General features: G+C 44.3%; 1 protein-coding gene across 1 annotated transcript in view; it reads left to right on the plus strand.

Annotated features, from left to right (window-relative positions):
- megf10 (multiple EGF-like-domains 10) overlaps positions 1–20,396 on the plus strand; it is a 153,193-nt gene that overhangs the window by 87,548 nt on the left and 45,249 nt on the right. The window contains exons 7-9 of the mRNA XM_080188349.1: positions 4,209–4,329; positions 6,427–6,563; positions 14,286–14,498. Coding sequence (XP_080044475.1) covers positions 4,209–4,329; positions 6,427–6,563; positions 14,286–14,498 — 471 coding nt within the window. The remainder of the gene's footprint in view (positions 1–4,208; positions 4,330–6,426; positions 6,564–14,285; positions 14,499–20,396) is intronic.

Here is a 20,396-nt window from a genome sequence, read left to right on the forward strand (position 1 = left end):
TGCACAGATTAGAAGTAATTGGCAAAAGGAGCAAAAATGAAAAGGGAAAACTGCTTTTTGACGCAGTGAATGAATAAGATTTGGAATGCACTGCCTGAGAGTGTGGCGGATGTAGATTCAGTCGAGGCATTTGAGAAAGAATTGGACTGTTATCCGAAAAGGAAGGATGTGCACGGTTAGGGGGAGAAGGTAGGGGAATGGCAGGAAGTGAAATGCTCATTTGGAGATCAGGTGTAGACATGACGGGCAGAGTGGCCTCCTTTTGTGTGGTAACAGTTCTCTGATCCCCACTACTAGAATATTACTGATTGAAAATAACGGTGACTCTTTAGGGTCTGTCTCTGCAGCGAGATAGGGGACAGTATCAAGTGTTTACAGATATATAAATTCTAATGCTGGGTCCAGAGTGAATAGTGGATGGCAGGATAATTAATTAGTTTGTTTTCCAATGTTTAATTCTGCAGTTCACAGGATTGTGCGAACACACATGGAATAAACTGTCTTGATTCAACGCAAACTGCCTTTGGCTTTAATCTATATCACATGATGCTGTTTTATAATTGAAAAGGTTGTGATTCAGTGTGATCTCCCGTTTGGAATCAATATTTCAAAATTAGATAGATTCCTTTGGACATTCAGGAATAAAAGCATCAGAATGTCTGTGCTGATCAGTGATAATGATTGGTTATCTCTGTGTTATGTCTCTCTCTCTCTGGCCGCGATTCTCCCATCCTGCTGAGCTAGTTTTTTAGCGCAGTGGGCCGGGCGAATTCTGCAGCAGCCGATTCATGGAGTTTGCACAAGCATTCATGCCCCGCTTGTGTCTCCCAGCGTCCGATTTCCGGCAGCATTTGTTCCACGCCGGAAATCAGTGGAGAGACACGGAAATGATTTAAATAATAATTTCCATATAATTTAAATGCTATTATCAGGGTCAAGACTGAAATGTCTGGGCCCGCTAACCACCCCCCCCGGCCAGAGCGTTCCACTCCAGCGGGTTTCAGAATAGCTCCCCACTTTCGGGGAATTCCAGGCCCAATCCCGCTGGAATGAAAGAGGGGCAATCGGGCCTCCCCCCCTAAAGGGTCGGGCAGCCGGGTGCTGCCCCCTGGCATTGGCACCTTAAGAGGTCTCACAACACCAGGTTAAAGTCCAACAGGTTTATTTGGCAGCAAAAGCCACTAGCTTTCGGAGCGCTGCTCCTTCATCAGGTGAGTGGGATATAAAGACACAAACTTAACTTACAAAATAATGGTTGGAATGCGAGTCTTTACAGGTAATCAAGTCTTAAAGGTACAGACAATGTGAGTGGAGACAGCGTTAAGCACAGGTTAAAGAAATGTCAAAGAAAACACCATCCACCAGGTACGCAGCACATGCTGTTGCAACTCGGCCAATGTTGTCTACTGCACTGCAGGAAAGGATGTCCTGAGGTATGGTACATTGGGGAGACCATGCAGACACTATGACAACGGATGAATGAACACCGTTCAAAATCATCAGACAAGACTGTTCTCTTCCTGTTGGGAACATTTCAGTGGTTATGGGCATTCGGCCTCTGATCTTCGGGTAAGCATTCTCCAAGGCGGCCTTCACAACACGTGACAATGTAGAGTCGCTGAGCAGAGACTGATAGCCAAGTTCCACACACATGAGGACGGCCTCAACCGGGTTCATGTCACACTGTAACCCCCACAACTTGCCTGGGTCTGCAAAATCTCACTAACTGTCCTGCCTGGAGACAATACACATCTCTTTAATCTGTGCTTAACGCTCTCTCCACTCACATTGTCTGTACCTTTAAGACTTGATTATCTGTAGAGATTCGCACTCCAACCATTATTTTGTAAATTGAGTTTGTGTCTTTATATGCCCTATTTGTGAACAGAACTCCCACTTACCTGACGAAGAAGCAGCGCTCTGAAAGCTATAAAACTGTTGAGTTTTAACATTGGTGTTGTGAGACTTCTGACTGTGTTTACCCCAGTCCAATCCTGGCATCTCTACATCATTGGCACCTTCACAGTGCCAGTCTGGCCCTCCGCACTGCCCAATGGGCAAAGTGCCAATGCCCAGGAGACACCTTGCACTGCCCATCAGCCATGGGGTGGGGCCTATTTGTGGGTGGGGCCCAGGGTCTTGGCCTGAGTGGGATTGGGACCTAGGAGTGATTGGTGGGGGTGGGAGGGTCCCGTTGCCACTCTGCAGAGGGAGTGGTGGGGGAAGGAGGAAGGGCAGTGATCGAGGCAGGCTGCGGGGGGAAGGGTTGGCATTGCTGTTGGTGGGTCTGAACTGTGGAGGGGGGATACTGTTGGGCGGGAGTGTTCAGAATGGGGGAGGTAGAGATTGCAGCGGGCCAGGAATTTGGGGGGGAGGGGTTCAGGGCTGGGCATGGGAAAGGTTAGGGATGGAGCCAGCATTGTGGGGAGGTCACAGGGCTGGCCAGCGATCCACCTGGCCCGCAATTGGGAGGCCGGCAGTGCAGGGGCACTGCACATGCGCCAAACTCGGCCTTGACATTTCGGCACATGCGCAATGGCCCACTCAGCACGCTGCTCTCAGCCTCTCCAATGGGAATAGGCATTACCCCCTGAAATTGGAAGATAATCACTCTGGTGGCCTCTGCAGCACACAGAGTGTGGGAGATTCTTCTCTGAACTCCCACTGAGAAAACACAGTGAATTATTCCAAGAATTCAACACTTAGAATTTTTTGAGAGAATTCCGCACTCTGTCTCTGTCTCCGTTTTATCTACTACCTGCTCTATCTTCTTTCTGTTTATCTGTCCACATGTATATTTATCTACATACCTACCCATGTATTTCAACTATTTACTTTTCTCTGTCATTCCTTCCTATCTATTCATCTACCTATTACACTTTCAAAGCGCCAGTACAGGTATGATGGGCTGAATGGGCTCCTTCCATATTAAGATTATTAAAAAAATCTAATGGTATTGATGATGGAAGTGATGAAACAAAGTTGATATCATGCTATGATTTTTGATTCTCTATCCCCCTCTCTCTCGAGGCTGGTGTCAGCCATGGCTCTCATTCTCACCTCTGAATTTGAATTTGTGGGTGCCCCGTCCATTCCACAGATATCAACACAAAATCTGGTCCAACATTGCAGCAAAGTACTGAGGAAGTGCTGCACTGTCAGAAGGTCAGTACTGAGGGAGTGCAGCACTGTCAGAGGGTCAGTACTGAGGGAGTGCTGCACTGTTAGAGGGTCAGTACTGAGGGAGTGCTGCATTGTCAGAGGGTCAGTGCTGAGGGAGTGTTGCACTGTCAGAGGGTCAGTACTGAGGGAGTGCCGCATTGTAGAGGGTCAGTGCTGAGGGAATGCTGCACTGTCAGAGGGTCAGTACTGAGGGAGTGCTGCACTGTCAGAGGGTCAGTACTGAGGGAGTGCTGCACTGTCAGAGGGTCAGTACTGAGGGAGTGCCGCATTGTCAGAGGGTCAGTGCTGAGGGAGTGTTGCACTGTTAGAGGGTCAGTACTGAGGGAGTGCTGCACTGTCAGAGGGTCAGTACTGAGGGAGTGCCACATTGTCAGAGGGTCAGTACTGAGGGAGTGCCGCATTGTCAGAGGGTCAGTACTGAGGGAGTGCCGCACTGTCAGAGGGTCAGTACTGAGGGAGTGCCCCATTGCCAGAGGGTTAATACTGAGGGAGTACTGCATTGGCAGAGGGTCATTGCTGAGGGAGTGCTGCACTGTCAGAGGGTCAGTACTGAGGGAGTGCCGCACTGTCAGAGGGTCAGTACTGAGGGAGTGCCGCACTGTCAGAGGGTCAGTACTGAGGGAGTGCCGCACTGTCAGAGGGTCAGTACTGAAGGGAGTGCTGCACTGAATTTTAGATGAGACATAAACACAAGGCCCATCCACTTCCTGGGTCGATGCAAAAATCCACCTGGAAGAAGAACAGAATGCTTCTTCCTATTGTCCTGGCCAAATTTGCCCTTCAATTGACATCACAAAAGAACAGATTATCTTTTCATTATTTCACTGGTGTTTGTGGGATCTTGCTGTGTGCAAGATGGCTGCCAAGCTTCCTACATTGCAACAGTGAAAGTACTTCAAGCAATATTTCATTGGATGTCAAATGTTCTGAGATGTCCAGAGTTCATCAAAGGTGTTAAATGAGACATCCTCTTTCTTTGTTCTAATATGTGACTGTTAATCTTAGTGTTTTGCTTGGTTTTCTAGTTGTGAAGATTTGTGTCCACCAGGGAAACATGGATCCCAATGTGAGGAGCGATGCCCTTGTCAAAATGGCGGCGTATGTCACCATGTGACAGGAGAATGCTCATGCCCGCCTGGATGGATGGTAATCTATATCTATTATATATATTGTCTGTCTCCTATGTTATTAACAATCTTATGTCAATGAGCACATTTTATGTGCACAAGTGTTACTTTATGATGTCATGTGATTTTGGTAATGCTTCCAAGTCACTGGGATAAGTTTTTTATAAAGCTATTTCTTCATGTAATCTGTTGCCTGTCACGTCTTGGGAATAAAACAGTCACACCACTCAGAATGCATTCTGAGATGCCCCACCCCACCATATTTCTTTCTCTTTGGCCAAATCGCCTTTGTTTAAAGGAAGCTTTGAACAAATTGATGGGAATAGGGTGCTGGGTGCCTGGAACGCGCTGCCTGGAGAGGTAGTAGAACCAGATACGGTAGTGACTTAACTGGACAATAGGATGGAAATAGCGGGATATGGTCCCTGGAAGGGTAGGGGGTTTTAGTTCAATCTGGTAGCATGGACGGTGCAGGTTTGGAGGGCCGAAGGGCCTGTCCTTTGCTGTAATTTTCTTTGTTTTTTTATTTGTTTGAATACATATTTCATACAGCATGATTAACCATTTCCATTGGATCGTTATTTGTATCTGCTCGTACTCCCATTAAAAGCTTTACTTCCGAGGCTTGCTGAAGATTTGGTTTGAAATTCCTGTTTGGATAGTGACTCTGTATGACAGGCAGTTTGAAGCTGTGCCGTGTATACACTTGCCCAGGTTGTATCAGTGATATTTCCAATTGACAAATGATAGGTTGGTTTTCACTTAAAGTCCACAAAACTAAGACCTATACCATTGTTTATGGTCCACACATGTCTCCTTCACCTGACTTCATTAGACATATCCTTCTATTCCTTTCTCCTTCACGTGTTTATTCAACTTCCCCTCAAATACATCTATGCTATCCACCTCCCTGTGTTCAGGCATTCTGACCATTCTCCTGAATTCCGTATTGGACATCTTATGTGGCCCCTGATTTTCATCTCCACCCTACCACCCAAATGCCTCAACAGGTGGAAGAATCTTCTCGAGATTTATGTATAAACACAATGGCTGCTGTCATTGGTGGTAAAGGCGAACTCACTGGGGTCTTTTAAAAGACTGCTGGATGAGTATATGGGATCTAATGGCATTGGGAGTTACAGATAGTTCTATGGCTTGGTAGGGCCTGTTTGTGCTGTAGTGTTCTATGTTCTATATTAGCCCCCTTCATAATTTTAAAGGCCTTTATCCAGTGACACCTTTCCTGCTCTGTTCTGGAGAAAAGAGACCCAACCTGTTCAGCTTTGCCTGGTATATCCCCTCAGTACGGCTATTGTGCTTTGTGAATCATTTTTACACCTTCATTATGCCTTGATATCCTTTTTAGAGCTCGGTCTTGAGTATTGAACTCTAAAGTAATATCACATGCCAAATGTTGTTCCTGCAATATTATGCTTCAAAGTAACGGTTTAATAATTCAAATTAATATAGGTACTGATGATTATGTTAAAAAATGTAAGGGATTAGCCAAAGAGACTCCACTTGTACCGCACATATTTCCTTTTTTTTTGCGTTTAACTAATTTCCATGGGGTAATTTTAATAATCTTACTCCAGACTATTCTTTCTGAGGTCCAGACTGGTGATGTTAAACACTCAGAGAACAGAGTTTGATAATTTAACTGCGATCCTAGGCATTGGAGCCACCTATGGAATGATAGGCAAAGACTTCAAGATCTTCTAATAAGATTGTTTGAGAATCAAGAAGGTGTTGGCATGATATTGAGAGATTTTTTAGTTTAACAACTTAGTTTTCCAGTTCTTTCTTTCAGCAAAGCCACCTCAGGAAGCTGATCCTTAAATCTGTGTTACAAGTCTCACAATAACAAGCCATGCACTTACCCCTCACAATTTGCAAGTCTCTTAATTACAGGATCGGTGAGAAGGGGGATAAAGTTAAATGAGAGTCATTTTGTTTTTGCTTAAAATAAAATTATTGCTACTCCTCTCAAACAACATTCTCACCCTAGAATTCACGGCAAATCTGGGCATTTAATCTTAAAGTATTTCTAGGATTGAGGCTGGTAAGCGTAATGATTAAACAAAAAGTGACTGACTGAAGAACTTTACTTTTAAAGGGAACGGTATGTGGTCAGCCTTGTCCTGAAGGAAGATATGGAATAAACTGCTCCCAGGAATGTCAGTGTCACAATGGTGGACAATGTGACCCAGCCTCTGGTCATTGTCAGTGTGGAGCTGGCTACACAGGAGAGAGGTAATGGAACCTGTCAACACTATATCTTAATGTGGCATTGACTTTCAGGTATCTTTATACAGTCTATATGGCTTCGTTCCCATGCAAACCATCACTTTAGCCACATCCACCCCTGCAACTTGCCGAGATTTCTACGCTCTTCCAATTCCAGCCACTCACACATTTACCATTTCCATCGTTCCAACATTGGTGTTCGTGCCTTCAGCTACTTGGGCTCTAAGTTCTGGAATTTCTCTCCCTTAACCTCCTGATCTCTGTCTTTCCATAAAATGTTCTATAAAACCTAATTCTTTTGACCGAATTTGGGTTATCTGGTTACCTAATATCTTCTTATCTGACTTGGTGTCAAATTATGCCTCACAATGCGACTGTGAATCACATTGGGATGTAAAAGTGCTATGTAAATGCAAGTTGTTGCTATGTGTTCTTGAAGAGGTAACATATGGGTAATAAAACACTGAACAGCTGACCAGATTCAAAATCAGTTGAACTGGTTTGAAGTTAATGTTCCCTCTATAGTAACAAGCTTACTTCTGTTTTGGTCTAATTTGATAGAACGTGATATATGTACATCAAGAATCATAAGAACTAGCAGCAGGAGTAGGCCATTCAGCCCCTTAAGCTTGTTCTACCATTTAATACAGCTAATCTCATCTCAGCCTCAACTCTACGTTCTTAGATATGCAATCTTAGAATCATACATTGCGGAAGGGGGCCATTCAGCTCATCAAGCCTGCACCAACTCTTATCCAGGCTTACCCTGTAAGCGTTTGCTAATCCTCCTAACCTATATATCTTTGAACACCATAAATGGCAATTTAGCGTGACCAATCAACCTAACCTGAACATCTTTGAAGTGTGGGAGCACTCGTGATTTGCACCCGTGATCAATAGGTCCACTAAATCGTGGATATCGACTCTAAACGCTCTGGAACATCTTGAGGTCGTTGAAAGGCGCTATAACAATGAAAGTTCTTACTTTCTTCATTTCGTTTGTTTTTCAATCTCAAGGTGATAAGTCTTTTAGTTTTATCATTTGCTGAAGTCGCAGGTGTCCTGTTCCCTCTGCGCCATTCTTAGTAAGTTGCAGCTTAACAACATCTCCAGGGTGAAGGGTAATGTCCACTGTACACGCATTGAGGTAGCTCACTCAAGGAAAATCTGGGCCACAGCTAAAAACAAGGAGACCCAATTACCCAGAGAATGCTCCAAGCAGGATTGGAAATATCTGCTGTATAGCGTGCTCGCTGGAAAGAAGCACTGTCCTCTGTCTGCTTCCTATGTGGCTGGCTGAATGTGTTACAGCTCAAGCTGTACTAATATGTCTGCGATCGTGCCTGCTGCCCCACTTGTTAAAGCTTTTGAATTTGCACTTAGCAATTTCAAACCTAAAAATGTTGCCTAATTTACCCGCGGTGAGTGCATGCCTTAATCCTTTTAGTCTTAATTGACTGCTGCAAGTGTAATGGGGTGGCAGATGCAGTTAGGTGGTTCCGCCTTGGAGCATGCCTCCAGTCTAAAGAATTCTGCTTTTACGTCTAAAAGGTTCTGGCCCACTGTACCATTCCCATTAGTGGGAATGCTCCCTGCTGTCACTACTTTGTAATTTACCATCGGTGATAAGACATGTCTGCCTTGATGGATGAAGTGAGCCAGTAATTCCACAAAACGCCCCAAATTAAATCAGGTTATGTCAACAACAACAACTTTGATTTATATAGCACCTGTAGCAAACTCTTCTCATCTGCCCTCTGGTACTTTTACCTTAAATCTGTGTCCTCTGGTGACTGACCCCGCCACTAGGAACAGTTTCTCCCTATTTGTTCCTTTGAAACCCTTCATATCTTTGTAGCGTCAGTCTAGGGAGAGTTTTATGCAGAATGCCTGCATCTGAGCTGCTTCTGATAAATGCCAACAGGTCAATGAGGGAGGCAATGGCCAAGTGGTGTCATTGCTAGAATGTCAATCCAGAAGCTCAGCTAATGTTCTGGGGACCTGGGTTCAAATCCCACCACGACAGATGGTGGAATTTGAATTCAATAAAATGTATCTGGAATTAAGAATTTACTGATGACCATGAAACCATTATCGATTGTCGGAAAAACCCATCTGGTTCACCAATGCTTTTTAGGGAAGGGAATCTGCCATCCAACTAGGGATGGACAATAAATGCTGGCCAGCCAGTGAAGCCATGTCCCATGAATGAATAAAAAAAGACAGCAACTTGCACTTTCAGAAGCAACATGCGGCTTTTTTAGGTCAGGTTTTAAAAACATTCATTTACACAGAGTTTAAATTGGGCCACTGAATGTCGCAAAATGTACCTCAATGTTTCACAGGAACAATGACCAGAGTTTGACATTGAGCTACATAAGGAGACAAAAGCAAAATACTGGAGATGTTGGAATCTGAAACAGAAACAAAAAATGCTGGAAATCCTCGGCAGGTCTGTCAGCATCTCTGGAGAGAAAATAAAGCCAATGTTTTGAGTTCGTCATCCTGGATCAAAACATTGGCTCTATTCCCTCTCCACAGACACTGTCAGACCACATAAGGAGATGTTAGGACAGGTGACCAAAAGCTTGATCGAAGGGGCTGGTTTTAAATAACAACTTAATGGCGGAGAGAGTAAGAGCGATAGAGAGACACAAGGAGGCAATTCGATGATTTAGGGATAGATAGTCGAAGACTTAGAATTACAGAATCCCTACAGTGCAGAACAAGGCCATTCAGCCCATCGAATCTGCAGCGACCACAATCTCATCCAGGCCCTATTCTCTTAACTTCACACATTTACCCTGCTAATCCCCCTGGCACTAAGGTCAATTTAACATGGCCAATCCACCTAACCCACACATCTTTGGACTGTGATGGTGGAAGTGATGTAAATGAGGGGAGACGCAAGAGGCCAGAACTGGAACAACGCAGACATTATCTTGGAGGTTTTCTTGGGGTGGCACCGCTGCCTCACAGCTCCAGGGACCTGGGTTCGATTCCTGGCTTGGGTCACTGTCTGTGTGGAGTTTGCACGTTCTCCCCATGTCTGCGTGGGTTTTCTTTGAGTGCTCCAGTTTCCTCCCTCAGTCCAAAGATGTGCAGGTTAGCTGCATCGGCCATGCTAAGTTGCCCCTTAGTGTCCTGGGATGCGTAGGTTAGCGGGATTAGCAGGGTAAATACGTGGGGTTATGGGGATAGGGTCCAGGTGGAATCGTAGTCAGTGTAGACTCAATGGCCTCCTTCTGCACTGTCAGATTTCTAGGCTTCTATGATCAGGAGAAGATTACAACAAGAGGGAGGAGCCAGTGGAGGGATCTGGAAACAAGGATGAGAATTTTAAAATTACGTGCACAAACATACTCTCTGTTGCACTGCTGGCAGCAAGGGATAATCTGACCTCTCTTTGAAGTTACACAAGAAGTAAGCTGCTGATATTTAATTTAACACAAAAGCCTTTTCTCTAATTTATTCTCATGATGCGGGTGCCTTTGGCCAGTTTATTGTCAGTCGCTATTCAACCTGAGGCATTGCGATGTGCTTTCCTGGGCAGCTGCGTGCCTGCTGGTGAAGCAGGCAATTCTGCATTTATTTAGTGTGTTTGTACTCTATTCACCATTAGCTGAATATTTTGCTTCTTCTCAGCGAGCAGCTGTTGGATGAAATTTGGATTCAATTAGTTACAGATGACACATCTAAAATTTACACTTTGGGCCAAAAAGAAGTAGTTTTGGTAATTTAAATGCAAAAAAAAAACCCCTTTCTCTTTGCCCCTTTGGATGTGGTGATTCATAAAGGAATGATTCAAACATTGTGGTTTCGAATGATGTGCTGTTGAAACTCTCTCGTACAACTGTCCATGTGTGTTGTGGTCATATTGTTTCAACGCTGGTAATTATTCTGCCACTAGGAATGCTGTGTTTGTGAACTTCAAACTTGGATTTATCTATCAGTCGTGGCCCAGTGACTAGCACTCTCAACACTGAGTCAAAATGTTGTGAGTTCACATCCAGAGACTTCAGTACGTATTCCAGGCCCACACTCCAGTAGCAATATTGAGGGAGTGCTGTACTGTCAGAGTTACTGGCTGGGATTCCCTGACCTCACCCGCAGCTGGATTATTCAGTCCTGCTGCCGTGAAGAAAGATGTACAGGTTAGGTGGATTAGCCATGCTAAATTGCCCCTTAGTGTCCAAAGATGTGTAGGTTGGGTGAATTAGCCATGCTAAATTGCCCCTTAGTGTCCCAAAACGTATATGTTAGGTAGATTGGTCATGCTAAATTGCCCCTTAGTGTCCAAAGGTGTGTAAGTTGGGTGAATTAGCCATGCTAAATTCCCCCTTACTATCCAAAAATGTGTAGGTTAAGTAGATTGGCCATACTAAATTGACCCTTAGTGTCCAAGGATGTGTAGGTTGGGGGGATTAGTCATGCTAAATTGCCCCTTAGTGTCCAAGGATGTGTAGGCTGCAGGGATTAACCATGCTAAATTGCTCTTAGTGTCCAAAGATGTGTAGTTTAGGTGGATTGGCCAAGCTAAATTGCCCTTAGTGTCCAAAGAGGTATAGGTTAGGCAGATTAGCCATGGTCAATGTGCAGGGTTATGGGGGTAGGACATAAGAACATAAGAAATAGGAGCAGGAGTAGGCCATCTGGCCCTTCGAGCCTGCCCCGCCATTCAATAAGATCATGGCTGATCTGTCGTGGCTCAGTTCCACTTTCCGGCCCTCTCCCCATAACCCTTAATCCCCTCGCTTATCAAAAACCCATCAACCCGCTTCTTGAAAATATTTAGCGAGGCAGCCTCCACCACTTCAACGGGTAGAGAATTCCAGAGATTCACCACCCTTTGAGTGAAGAAGTTCCTCCTCAACTCCGTTCTAAAACGCCCCCCCTTTATCTTGAGGCTGTGCCCCCTAGTCCTACTGTCTTTTTTGAGCGGGAAGAGTCTCTCCACCTCTATCCTATCCATCCCATTCATCATCTTATACGTCTCAATGAGATCTCCCCTCATTCTTCTAAACTCCAACGAGTACAAGTGGCCTCCTTTTGATTCAATGATTTTACAAATAGAGATATTATGGAGCACCAAATTCTCCGTTCATGCCGGCAGCGACAGTGGGGTGTGCAAGGTTCTGGGCACTGTCTTTTGGATGAGGTATTTAAACAAATGCCTCACCTGAATTCTCAGTCAAACATCCACGATTCCGTGGTACTCTTTTGAAGAAGAGCAGGGAAGTTCTCCCTGATGTCGTAAGAGATATTTGTTCCCTATCAGCATGACGGAAAGCAGATTATCTGGTCGTTGACATATGGCTGTTAGGTTGGAGCTTGCTGCATGCTAATTGGTTGCTGTGCATTATTACAATGACTACATTTCAAAAAGTCTGTCATTGGCTCTTAGCATCCTGAGGTTGTAAAAGCTTCTACTTTTTCTATTATTCAGATTTTGATTCTGGGAGTGTGGGGCTGAGCCCTTCAGCAGTTCCTTGGTAAAGTGGATTACATCGAGCTTTGTGCTGTTCAAAGTTAAATGAATCCATACGGATAAACTGATACCCTTTACCCAGATTTATTGAACATCCCAGGTTTAAGGTGCTGGGGAGTAGGTACAGAGGAGATGTCAGGGGTAATTTTTTCACTCAGAGGGTGGTGGGTGAGTGGAATCGGCTGCTGTCGGTGGTGGTGGAGGCAAATTCGATAGGGTCTTTTAAGAGACTTCTGGATGAGTACATGGGATTTAATAGGATTGAGGGTTATAGGTAAGCCTGGTAGGTAGAGATATGATTGGTGCAACTTGTGGGCCGAAGGGCCTGTCTGTGCTGTAGTTTTTCTATGTTCCATGTTCTATCCCCTTCAACTCGTTTAGCCCAATGAAACCACTGGCCATGGAAGCTTTCTCCTTGCTGGTCCTCTTTTAAGGTCAAACCAAATAGACAAACTCAAAAGATTGGTGCATATTGTAAAATTATCAATTCACCAAATATCTCCAATGATGCTATTTGTTCACCCAGGAAGAACTCTTCAAATGTCAACAATAAAGATATATAGCAAAACTTACTCCAACTTATCAAACAAAGGAAAGGTTTACGAAAGAAACTTCATTATTCCAAATTTGAGGCATCACTCTGGGCCATTCCAAGTTCCCCACAATTCCCAACATATTCTAATTTATACTGAGTCAGCTGATCATCACATCATTCTGTCATTGGTTACATCATTTACAGGGTCAGCTGACCCTGACAGCTTGTTACCATTGGTCACATTACATCAGATACAATGTTATCACCAGTTCCATTCTAACATTATTCCATTAACAGCAGGGGCACTTTTTATGGTGATTTGTATCTTATCAATGTTTGAAATGAATACTGTTATTTGTTAATCTCCATGATATTTGTATATCTGATTTAGGATAATGACTGTATAAGTAACCTTGGTGATTCATATTATAAGATCCCGTTTACCAAAATAATACAAAGCTTTGCCCTGGGCATGTCTTTTGGATACTATGTTGAAGATCCAAATGTAATAAAAAAAAATGATATATCGATAAACTTCGTGGAAATAAGGTGACGAGGAACAAACTTCTGCAGTCTAATCTGTTTTGTGAGGAATGTTCCTCTTTTCAGAGATTTAAATGGAAGACTGCATCAAAACACTGCCACATTAGTGCCTTTGGAGAGGCTGCGGATATTAGCAATCCATCAATCCTTTGCCAAATTGTCTAAAACTGTATCCCAGCAGAATGGGGTCAATTCAACAGCATTGAAGACCATTACTCGATGTCACAGCACTTTTCCCAATTCACATGAGAAGTAAAGTTGGCTTTGTCCAAATTTTGTTCCTCAGACAAAATAAGTCGCCTCCGGGACAAATGCAACATTGTTGTGATCATGTCTGGGTTCGATTCGAAGTGACGAAAGTAATTTTCACCCTGCGGTCTGCAAATAGATCGGCTATGCTTGAATAGGGGAAATCTCTATACTAATTTCATTTCTCTTGAAAAGTGGATCTTTTAATTAAGAAAAAGAGTATCCATTAGTCTCAGACAGTAAAAATACACCCACAACTTCTCAAAAACTGTGTTTTAGGATCATTATTCTCTGAAGTTTGGGGAGTAACTTTATGCAGTATTTACAAAGCAGAAATAGGCCATTCCAACGGGGAATTTCGGAGAGAGCAGCGCAGATACATTTAAGAGGAGATGGGGTGGCACGGTAGCACAGTGGTTAGCACTGCTGCCTCACAGCGCCAGGGACCCGGGTTCGATTCCGGCCTCGGGTCACTGTCTGTGTGGAGTTTGCACGCTCTCCCCATGTCTGCGTGGGTTTCCTCCGGGTGTTCCGGTTTCCTCCCACAGTCCAAAGATGTGTGGGTTAGGCCAAGCTAAATTGACCCTAATATCCGGGGGATTAGCAGGGTAAATGTGTGGGGTTATGGGAATAGAGCCTGGGTGGGACTGTGGTCAGTACAGACTCGAAGGGCCAAATGGTTTCCTTCTGTGCTGCAGGGATTCTATGATTCTATGAAATTAGATAAAATTGAAGGACATGTTGATGGCTGTAGAAGGGAGGAGACGCATAGTGGGGAAGAAGTACCAGCACAGAGCTGTGGGGCCAAGTGGCCTGTTTCTGTCCTGTAAATTCTGGTGTAATTCTATCTTGATGTAAGAATCCATCATTTCTCGTCGTTTATTCTTTCCAACGGTGTGTTGATTTCTACAAGGTGCCAGGATCAATGCTCCTTTGGATCTTACGGAGAAAACTGCGTTGGGAGATGCAGCTGTCAGAATGAGGGCAAGTGTTACCACGTCAACGGCGCATGTCTCTGTGAGCCTGGCTTCACGGGGGATTCCTGCGAGGTCCGGATGTGTCCCGACGGAGTGTATGGAAAGAGTTGTGACAAACACTGCCCCTGCTACCCAGAAACCACACAGAGGTAAGCAGCAAGCCTGCCAACCGTTACAAGTGAGAAAAAAAGCCACTTATGGATATTTCTAGTGTGCCCTTGGTCATACTGATATCGTTCCTCTGTCCATCACTCTTACTTTATTATTGAAATATGTACAACAATGAATACAAAATCTGATGCCCGCCATCCACCTTTTCTGCATATGTTTTATCGAGCACACTTGATACAAGCTAGCATTAACTCTGCTCCAAACTGAAGCAGATACCTGGTATTTTTCTGCAGGTTGTCACTTGGTTTGGTTGTTTTGTCCTCATTATGTTAGCCTTGGTTAACAGGTCCACTCTGCAAGCAACGTGCCAAAGTCACTCTCAGTTCTGTCTGACGTTCTGCTCTCTGTAGGTAGAGAAGATAGGATTACATCAACATTTGCAACACAGAAATAAGCAATTCAACCCAACAGATCCAAGGCTGTCTTCTCCCCACTGTCCCCCCCCACCACCCCTTTCACTCTATAACACATCTTGAAATGTGACAATTATTTTATTAAGCTGCACTTCATGTTAACATTTTGTCACTTGCCTCTACACTAGCAACTAATTCTTAATTACTGGAAATTGAGATAGACAGACTCGGTGGTGTGTCTCCATTTCCAGCTTTCCTTGTTTGATCAGAGGCAGCTATGGAGCAGATATTCTCGGGATGGTTTTACTCAAACATACTACGTAAGTATAGGTTTGGGTCGAATGCTGGCTTTGCATCCTGTTAATAATATTCCTCAGTGACTGTAAGATCGAGTCTGCAAAACCAGTGAGACACACTCAGTCTAGTTAGCGTCCCGAAGCAGGGGTTCAAATAAAATCCCACACCCCCCACCCTTCCTGAATCATTCTGTGTTGTATTATTCTGATTCTACAATTGATGTTACAAAGTTCAGATTTAGTGGCAGCATGACACAGTGCCGTGAACAGTGGTGAGACCCAGTGATAGTGTCACTGGAGCTGTACAATTTTAACTCAATTATATCTTTTGGTCTCTGTCTCCCTGTGTTTCTCTCTGTATTTTTTTTTCTGTTTTTTTCTCTCTCTCTGTCTATTTACCTCTCACTCTCTGTCTCTCCCTCTATCTTCTCTGTCCTTCTCTCTGCGCCTTTCCTTTTCTGCCTCTCATCTTCTCCCCCTCTCTCTATTTTTCTTTACGTCTCTCTCTCTTGCTTATTGTCTGTTTCTCTCTTTCTTTTTTTCTGTATGTCACTGTTTCTCTGTCAGTCTCTCTCTCTCTCTGTTGCTGTTTATCTCTCTCTGCCTCTCTTCCTTTGTCTCTCGCCAACTTTGTCTTTCTTTTGCCTGCCTCTCAGTACTGTCGCAATCTCCCACTTTCATTGTTTCTTTCTGTCTTGTCTCTCTCTCTTTCTTTCTCTACCTGTCTGTCTTTCTCTTTCTCTCTCTGTATATTAGACACACACTTTACCCAAACCCACGTGAATTTTTGAATGTGTTCTTAACTGAGCCAGCAGAATGTTCGTTTCCCATATTGACATTTCCATCCGTACAAAATGTTGTATTTTTCATTTCAGTTCATGATGCCAGTACATCAGCTGAGTGCAGAGGCAGTGTGTAACGTTATTTATCAAACAGGAGAACGTCTGTGACTCTCGCAGCTCTCAGAGGGAGTCAAATCAATCTTGAATAACTTCAAAGCACTGTTTCTCTCCTGTCAGTTACTGGGTGAAACATATTCTTCGAGGGAACAATAGCGCATAAGGCAACAATTTTACAAGTGGAGATTGAAATGTTTCTCAGTGTTCTCCGACCCCATCAGTATCATTGAGTAATCTTCATGGAACCCTGCCACGAATGTAAATGAAAGCCTGGTTAATTATTCAGGCTGTCAGGCCTAAGTCCTGCCTATTGAAACACATCCTAAATCAATGACTGAGGCTGGAGTTGGTATGCTTCCTCTCTCTCGCCACTGAACGATACACTTATTTGCAAGGATTAAACCAGCTGTGGTCTTGAGTAAGACAGGTGTTTCAGGTGAGGACAGCTGCCCATTTAACAGGTAGCACAACTGAGGATAACAATCTCTTCGGGGCAGCCTGCACTGTCTTTTCCAATTACTGCTTTGGTGATAAGCTCCTGAACAAATGCTAGCCTTGGTTTCCAGCTTCCAGTTCACTAATTAAGAGTCATTTTTACAATCCCATGGGTGGAGCTCATTATGTTTAGTGACCGGCTTGCCAAAGAAGATTAAGGAGCTAGAAGTGGCCATTTGGCCCCTCCAACCTGCACTGCTGTTCAACGAGATCATATCTGATCTACCTCAAGTCAACCTTCCTACATGATGGCGGCACAGTGGTTAACGCTGCCGTCTCACAGCGCCAGGGACCTGGGTTCAATTTCTGGTCTGGGTCGTTGTCTGTGTGGAGTCTGCACGTTCTCCCTGTGTCTGTGTGGGTTTCCTCCGGGTGCTCCGGTTTCCTCCCACAGTCCAAAAATGTGTAGGTTAGAACAAAGAACAAAGAAAATTACAGCATAAGAACAGGCCCTTTGGCCCTCCAATTCTGTACTGACCATGCTGCCCAACTTAACTAAAGCCTCCGTCCTTCCAGCAACCATATCCCTCCATTCCCATCTTATTCATTTATTTATCAAACCCCTTAAAACGCACGATCATATCTGCTTCCACTACCTCTCCCAGCAGCGAGTTCCCAGCACCCACCACACTCTGTGTAAAAAAACCTGCCTCATACATCTCCTTTAAACCTTGCCTCTCGCACCTTAAACCTGTGCCCCCAGGTAATTGCCTCTTCCACCCTGGGAAAAAACTTCTGACTATCCACTCTGCCCATGCCTCTGATAATCTTGTAGACTTCTATCAGGTCACCCCTCAACTTCCGTCGTTCCAATGAGAACAAACCAAGTTTCTCCAACCTCTCCTCATAGCTTATGCCCTCCAACAACATTTTGGTAAATCTTTTCTGTACCCTCTCCAAAGCCTCACATCCTTCTGATAGTGTGGTGACCAGAATTGAACACTGTATTCCAAGTGCAGCCTAACTAAGTGTCTCTAAAGCTGCAACATGACTTGCCAATTTTTTAAACTCAATGCCCCGACCGATGAAGGCAAGCATGCCGTATGCCTTCGTGCCTACTTTCTCCACCTGCATTACCACTTTCAGTGACCTGTGTACCTGCACACACAGATCCCTCTGCCTATCAATACTCTTAAGGGTTCTGCCATTTACTGTATATTTCCTCTCTTTATTAGACCTTCCAAAATGCATTACCTCACGTTTGTCCAGATTAAACTCCATCTGCCATCTCTCCACCCAAGTCACCAACCGATTGATATCCTGCTGTATTTTTTGATGGTCCTCATTGCTATCCGCATATTCACCAACCTTTGTGTCGTCCGCAAACTTACTAATCAAACCAGTTACATTTTCCTTGAAATCATTTATATATATTACAATTAACAAAGCTCCCAGTACTGATCCCTGAGGAACGTGACTTGTCACAGCCTTCCATTCAGAAGCGCAAACTTCCACTGCTACCCTCTTCCTTCTTTGACTGAGCCAGTTCTGTATCCACCTTGCCAGCTCACCTCTGATCCCATGTGACTTCACCATCTGCTCCAGTCTGCCATGAGGGACCTTGTCAAAGGCCTTACTGAAGTCCATGTAGACAACATCCACTGCCCTACCCTCATCAATCATCTTCATCACTCCCTCGAAAAACTCAATCAAGTTTGTGAGACACGACCTCCCCTTCACAAAACCATGTTGCCTCTCACTAATACGCCCACTTATTTCCAAGTGGGAATAAATCCTGCCTCGAAAAATCTCTTCAGTAATTTCCCTATCACTAATGTAAAGCTCACCGGTCTGTAATTACCTGGATTATTTTTGCTTCCCTTTTTAAACAAGGGAACAAAAGGACCTCCCCTGTAGCCAGTGAGGATAAAGATTTCTCTCAAAGTCCCAGCAATTTCCTCCCTTGCCTCTCTCAGTATTCTGGGATATATCCCATCAGGCCCTGGGGACTTGTCTACCTTAATGTTTCTCAAAAACCCCAATATCTCCTCCTTTTTGATCTCAACATGACTCAAACTATCTACATACCCTGTCCCAGATTCATCATCCACTAAGTTCTTCTCTTTGGTGAATACTGATATAAAGTATTCATTTAATACCTCTCCCATTCCCTCTGGCTCCACACGTAGATTCCCTCCCTTGCCCTTGAGTGGGCCAACCCTCTCCCTGGCTACCCTCTTGCTCTTTATATGTGTATAAAAAGCCTTGGGATTTTCCTTAATCCTGCTGGCCATGCTTTTTCATGACCCCTTTTAGCCCTCTATACTCCTTGCTTAAGTTTCTTTCTACTTTCCTTGTATTCCACACTTGCTTCATGTGTTCCCAGCTTCCTAGCCTTGACAAATGCTTCCTTTATCTCTTTGACTAGGCTCACAATATCTTGTGCTATCCAAGGTTCCAAAAACTTACCATATTTATCCTTCATCGTTACAGGAATATACCAGATCTGAATCCCTATCAATTTACACTTGAAAGCCTCCCATATACCAAATGTTGATTTGCCCTCAAACATCTGCCCCCAATCTACATTCTACAGCTCCTGCCGAATATTGTATTTAATTTTACCCCAGTTTAGCACCTTAACTTGAGGAGTATACGTATTAAAGCTTACTGAATTGTGGTCACTATTCCCAAACTGCTCCCCTACTGAAACATCGACCACCTGACTGGGCTCATTCCCCAATACCAGGTCCAGTATCCCTAGTTGGACTATCTACATACTGTTTCCTGGATGCTCCTTCCAAACTCTGCCCCTAGCACTAAGTGAGTACCAGTCAATATAGGGAAAGTTAAAATCTCCCATCACAACAACCCTGTTCTTTTACACCTCGCCAAAATCTGCCTACATATCTGTTCCTCTATCTCCCATCGGCAGTTGGGCGGTCTATAGTAAACCCCCAACATTGTGACATCCCCCCTCTATTCCACCTGAAAATCTGTATCCTAGAATGTGACGCTGCCAATCCTGTCTTTCCCTTAACCAAGTCTCTGTAATGGCAACAATATTGTAGTTCCTAGCGCTAATCCAAGCTCTAAGTTCATCTGCCTCCAAGTTCATGGCATTAGCCATGGGAAATACACTGGGTTACAGGGATAGGGCAGTGAGTCGGTGCAGACTCGATGGGCTGAGGGGCCTCCTTCTGCCTTTTAGAGTTTCTATAGGATTCTTGACTTCCCAGATGGCAAGTGGCCTCGTGGTATTGTCGCTGGACTAGTAATCCGGGAACCCAGGGTACTGGTCCAGGCACTCAGGTTCAAATCCCACCACGGCAGCTGGTGAAATTTGAATTCAATAAAAGATATCTGGAATTAAGAATCTATCGATGACCGTAACACCATTGTTGGAAAAACCCATCTGGTTCATGAATGTCCCTTTACGGAAGGAAATCTGCCGTCCTTACCTGGTCTGGCCTACCTGTGACTCCAGACCCACAGCAATGTGGGTGACTCTCAAATGCCCTCTGAAAATAGAGGGGCAGTCAGGGATGGGCAATAAAATCTGGCCCAGAGAGTGACACCCACATCTGGCGAATAACTGGATAAATAAGGAAGGGCATTCCTACCTTAAGTGAATCAAGGAAAATGGAATGGTTTATGAAAGTGGAATTGTCACAGAGGATCAGCCATGATCTTATTAATTAATGGAGCAGTCTCAGCCTGGCCATCATCGGCACCTCTTGCTTCTGTTCTTAACGGTCAAAGGGAAAGGCCTTAAGGGCGATCAGAAAGGAAGAGAGATCAGAAAGGGTCAGAGAAGTTCAGGGAAGGAATTCATGTACTTAGTGCCTTGGCACAGCCGCCAATGGAAGGGGGAAGGAAATCAGGGACACGTG

This window comes from Carcharhinus amblyrhynchos, chromosome 5 (genome assembly GCF_965287045.1).
Source record: "Carcharhinus amblyrhynchos chromosome 5, sCarAmb.v2.hapA, whole genome shotgun sequence".
Taxonomy (NCBI): Eukaryota; Metazoa; Chordata; class Chondrichthyes; order Carcharhiniformes; family Carcharhinidae; genus Carcharhinus; species Carcharhinus amblyrhynchos.